The sequence below is a fragment of the Citrus sinensis genome, chromosome 1 (assembly GCF_022201045.2).
Source record: "Citrus sinensis cultivar Valencia sweet orange chromosome 1, DVS_A1.0, whole genome shotgun sequence".
NCBI classification, from domain to species: Eukaryota; Viridiplantae; Streptophyta; class Magnoliopsida; order Sapindales; family Rutaceae; genus Citrus; species Citrus sinensis.
The window spans coordinates 4,716,214-4,721,219 of NC_068556.1; the positions used below are offsets into that span (position 1 = coordinate 4,716,214).

At 37.0% G+C, this 5,006-nt stretch overlaps 2 protein-coding genes across 2 annotated transcripts; one reads left to right on the forward strand and one right to left on the reverse strand.

Annotated features, from left to right (window-relative positions):
• Positions 1 to 1,172: 1,172 nt before the first annotated feature.
• On the forward strand, positions 1,173 to 2,457 carry LOC107176704 (uncharacterized). The gene is made up of 2 exons (XM_015529540.1): positions 1,173 to 1,722; positions 2,402 to 2,457. The coding sequence occupies exons 1-2, from the start codon at positions 1,173 to 1,175 to the stop codon at positions 2,455 to 2,457; spliced, it is 606 nt and encodes a 201-aa protein (XP_015385026.1).
• On the reverse strand, positions 2,354 to 4,416 carry LOC102625613 (13 kDa ribonucleoprotein-associated protein). Its single transcript, XM_006475766.4, has 5 exons — positions 4,249 to 4,416; positions 4,015 to 4,135; positions 3,788 to 3,891; positions 2,709 to 2,840; positions 2,354 to 2,603 (listed from the first exon to the last, which is right to left on the reverse strand). The coding sequence occupies exons 1-5, from the start codon at positions 4,249 to 4,251 to the stop codon at positions 2,577 to 2,579; spliced, it is 387 nt and encodes a 128-aa protein (XP_006475829.1). The 5' UTR covers positions 4,252 to 4,416; the 3' UTR covers positions 2,354 to 2,576.
• Between the last annotated feature and the right edge of the window lie 590 nt (positions 4,417 to 5,006).

Here is a 5,006-nt window from a genome sequence, read left to right on the forward strand (position 1 = left end):
ACAAGTCTTCAATTATGACAAGTCTTCCATGTTCTTTAGTGGAAAATTTCTAGGAAAACAAGTTGAAGCAATAAGAGACATATTCCAGTTCAAAGTGGTTTCGAGGCATGAGAAGTATCTTGGTCTTCTATCCATGATCGGGAGGAAAAAAATGGAGTTCTTTCATGAAATAAAGCTTAAAGTAGGAAGCAAAATTGCAAGTTGGCAATATAAGTTCTTATCTAGTGGAGGCAAAGAGGTGCTTTTTAAAGTGGTGGCACAAGTTATCCCGGCTTATGCCATGAGTGTGTTTCGAATCCCAGTTGGCATTTGTGATGATATCTAGAGAACAATGGCCAGATTTTGGTGGGGCTCTAAAAAAGACAGGAAAGGGATGCTTTGGGCAAAATGGGAGAAGCTGAGCTGTGCAAAGACCAGAGGAGGACTAGGATTCAGAGATCTCACTAACTTTAACCAGGCTCTAGGAGCCAAGCAGGGGTGGAGGCTATTGCAGTATCCTAATTCGTTAGTAGCTAAGGTTTTACAAGCAATATACTATAAGCAAACTGATTTCCTTCATGCCAAGGCTGGTTGCAACCCCTCATTCATTTGGAGGAGCATATTGTGGGGTAGACAAATCTTACACAAAGGGGTTAGATGGAGGTTGGAAACAGAGAAAAAGTGCAGATCTTCAAAGATAATTGGATTCCTAAACCAATGAGCTTTAAACCAGTCTTTCCATCAACTCTTCATAAGGAAGCTCAAGTTGCCGAAGTGATTGGTCCGGAAAACCAATGGAATGAAGGTCTAATCCGTCAGCATTTCTCAAGAGAAGATGCAGAGGCAATGCTTAAAATTCCACTGCCAAAGGAAGATAAGGATGATGAAGTGCTATGGCACTTTGACAGGAAAGGGCTTTATTATGTGAAAATTAGCTATCGAATAGCCCTTCAACTAAAGTTTTATAATTCCCCAAGCTATTCCAATAATGTATCCAATGCTGGAATGATCTGTGGACCTTAAATCTACCTGAGAAAATCAAAATCTTCTTGTGGAGAGCAGTGAGGAATCTGTTGCCAACAATAGAGAACCTTTAGAAAAAGAAGATCTTGCCAACCTTAGTGTGCCAAATTTGTAAACGAGATGTATAAACTGTTACACATGCACTATTACAGTGCAAAGGCCCTCAAAAAATGTGGAGGCAAATTTCCTTTACAGTAGAATTTCAAGATATCACACATCAGGATATCTTAGGCATGATACAGGAGTTAGGGAGGAATTTGTCAAGAACTCAAATGGAGTTATTGGTGGCGTATTGGTGGGTGGCTTGGACTGAAAGGAATAAAATGATCTTTGAAGGCAAGAAACTGAATCCTTTAGTGGCGGTATCCAAAACTGAGGTAGTGGTGGAAGCTTTCAAGAGGGTTAAAGAGCCTGGGAAAACATCTGTTGTTTCAAAGCCAAATGAGCTTAAGAAGCAGTGGGATCCTCCCCCTAGCGGCATTTATAAGCTTAATGTCGATGCAACCAAACAAGCTGAAGCTCAGATAGCTAGACTGGGAGTTGTAATGAGAGATTCCAATAGTAGAGTAGTGATGACAGTTGCTTTTAGAGGAGAGGTAAGATTCTCGAAAGCTGAAGCAATGGAATGGGGTATACAGGCTGCAATACAAGCAAAAATGCACTCTGTAATTGTGGAGACAGATTGCCTAGAAGTGGCTAACTTAGTCGACAACTTCACAGGTGAAAACTCTAAATTTGTAATTAGGCCGACCTTTTTTTTTTTGTTGTGTTTAGTTAACTAATTCAGGTACTCACCTGGGTGCTATTTATTTTGCCGGTCTCTTTCCTTTCCCTCTCCTGCTTGACTTCTCGCTTGTGCTTGGTGACCTTTCATGTCAACTCTTTTTCATACTGTGTGAACGCTACCGCAATCGCATCATTCACTTCCGCGACAGACAACAATCAAGCCATAGTGATATTCAATTAAAACGTTAATGTGGCAAAGTGTTTGTAGACATACAAGTATTTGACTAACCACCGCCCTGATGATCTGATGATTACCAACAACTTGAAAAAGAAAATTAACCTCAACAGTCAACATAGACGAGATGAAGGTGATGCTGAAACAAGCAGCTTCCAACTGCAAATTACACAGACTACTATGAACCAACTTGATAACACTGTAACTTACCACTACAATGTCATATGTTGAGGAAAGCTCTTGGAACAAGTCCTCTAATGACAAAAAACCAAAATGGTTTCTCAATTTCACGGGGCACAGTCTGCAAAGTATACAAGAGATTTGCTCAAGTTCATTTAATCCATTCAACGGTAATCTTTACGACAATATCTAACCAGAGAACAGAGCACATTAAACACAGTTATAACCATTGTTTGTAGCATCATTCATTCATTGCAGGTTCTGGTAAATATGATTCCAAAAGCTTTCCCATAATGCATGACAAGAAAACATAAAAGACAAAAATACAAAGATTAATAATAGAAGATTTCCAAGCAGCACAACTACACCATCAGTCAAAGCCTCTAACCACCATCAAAGAGGCCCATCACACCGAATATGAATCCCATTATATTCATATCAAGAGCTTCTCAATGGCATCCTGCATTTTGACAACAGAAAGCAAAAGTCAGAATGCAAGATAAAACAAAAAATAGAAGTGGCTAACAATAATAACTCTTGATAACACCAAATTAAAATAGAGTACCTTCAGCTGTTGAATTTGAGTCTTCAACTGACTCGCCTCATTTGAGGTCACAGAGCAAGCAATGACAGGTCTTGTGACCCCACATGCCCTGCCAAGAGCCTGCTTTGAAGGGACAAAAACATAGGGAACATTCTGCAAAATTCAAATGAGAAGTTCATTTAGTTTCATGCTCATGGTAAATCCAAACACATGAAAAGCAAATGTGAAAGTCAATTATAAGACTCTTTCTAATCTAGAAAGTGTTCCAAAAGAATCATGGAATTTAGCTAATTCTTGTTTATTTCAAAAGAATCATCCCCTGAAAATCTTTTCCAACAAGAAAACATTATATTGAACAAATACCAATATAACTCCTACAATTACTTTATCGTATTAGTTTGTACACGAATTTCCACAGAACGGAATAGGTATTGTGTATTTGTGTAGCTGATAATATAATAATCCAGCAAGCAACAGACAGAAATATTGTCAAACCTTTTCCCATGAACAAAATATAACTTGCCTTACTGTATATGGTAATTCTTTCTCCATTGGATTATAAACAGTAGATATAATAGCCCTTTTGAAACAAAGTAACCATTTTCCAACTTTTCAAAATAATCCATAGATGTTTTCGAAGGCAAAACTTCAGTTTACTGATCTAAAATTCAAATGTCTGCTTTTTTTGGGGGGGGGGGTGGGGGGGGGGGGGGGGGGGGGGGATGACCCTTAAGCCCAACATAACTTGTGCTTTTAGTGATGCCACTTACTGAAATTAAGCATTGATTTAAGAGACAGGTTGCACTCAAAGAAGTGCTCAAGCACACCAACTAAGACATGACTATTATAACCTTCAACTTGCACAATTTACTTTACAGAGATTAGGATCTCCCTAGAAAGATCCTAGTCATGCAAACAAGAAATATCTAGCTGATCATATACAAATCATAAATGTAAAAAGCGATAAAGACGCTGTATAGAGTAATTTCCACCACACACAAAAAAAAAAGAGTTCAAAACCTTCTTTTAACACTTTCACGATAACTTCTGAACACAAAACATAAAATCCAAATAAATTAAAAAGCAAGCAGTCAAAGTACCTTGTCCTCTGCAAGCAGTGGAAGATGAAGAAGAATCTCCAGAGGCTCGGTATCAGCAGCCATCACAATAAACTCGGAGATACCTCTGTTAAGAGTCTTAGTAGCTGAAATAGCAACAATCAACCAAAAACGACACCGTATTATACAACCAGACATAAATACTTCCGTACGAGTGACAAAAAGAATAATTAAAGAGAGAGAGAGAGAGAGAGAGAAAGCAAGGAAACCTTCATTGGCGCCCTTTTTGAGCTGCTTGTAATTGGCAGCTTGCTGAACGAGATCCAGTATCGTGATTGTGAGATTAGAATCTGCTAGCGGGTAAGCTTTAGGGTTCACTGCTTCTCCTGTCTGCAAATGCAAATAAAAACACAACAATCAGTAAACGAAATCACTTCACAGATCGTATTAGAAATGAATTAATTGAACAATTACAGACGGGCTGTGCCTGAGAGGGACAGTACCATTTTCGTGGTGGCGGGGACGGAGGCTAGGGTTTTTGTGGCAGCTAATGAAGCGTACAAAGGTCCCAGGGTTTAAGCGAAAGAAGAGGCGCTCGAAACATCGAAAGAGACTATTTATACAGAGAGGGTCAAGCTCAACCAAACGTGAAAAATCCAATACGCAGCGTTTTGTCGCCTCCAAAAACATTATTTCAGATTATTTAGGCTTATAACTAGTTATTATTATACATATTTTTGTGCTAATGCTAGATCTTTTTTTAGAGAGGGTGTTGCCTAGTTGTTAATCTGAGAGGCCTTAATTTTAAGTATTTTCTTGACAATTATATGGTCTAAAATCTTAATTTTACTTTGGGAATATACTTTGTCATAAATAAATTTTGCACATATCATGTGCAAGCTAGTAATTAGCTAATTTTCGAAATTAAATAAAATTTTGAGCTCCAAATTAGACCAAACGGATTTTAATTGGTTTGAGTTGCTCAATGATTTTGATTAAATTGATATATATTTATATATTGAAGGATTCATTTGTTAACATATATGTTTCCATAATATTGATTTTGATGATAACAAATAAGTTTAAGAATTATTAATCTTTTAAGCTCAAATTATTTAATATTCTTTTTAAATAAATCATTATTTTCACATTATAAATGTTTTGTATTTAATGGAAAAATGATTTTATGAAATTGATTGTTTTTATTCTTTTTAAATAATAAATCATTATTTTCACATTATAAATGTTTCATATTTAATGG

Coding starts and splice junctions, on each gene's coding strand:
- LOC102625613 (XM_006475766.4), bottom strand. Junction 2,841..3,787: donor CACTGCTTGCAGAGGACAAG/GTACTTTGACTG, acceptor TGAATTTTGCAG/AATGTTCCCTATGTTTTTGT. Junction 2,604..2,708: donor CTCAAATTCAACAGCTGAAG/GTACTCTATTTT, acceptor GTCAAAATGCAG/GATGCCATTGAGAAGCTCTT.
- LOC107176704 (XM_015529540.1), top strand. CDS start 1,173: ATGTGGAGGCAAATTTCCTTTACAGTAGAATTTCAAGATATCACACAT. Junction 1,723..2,401: donor CTTAGTCGACAACTTCACAG/GTGAAAACTCTA, acceptor CATTCATTGCAG/GTTCTGGTAAATATGATTCC.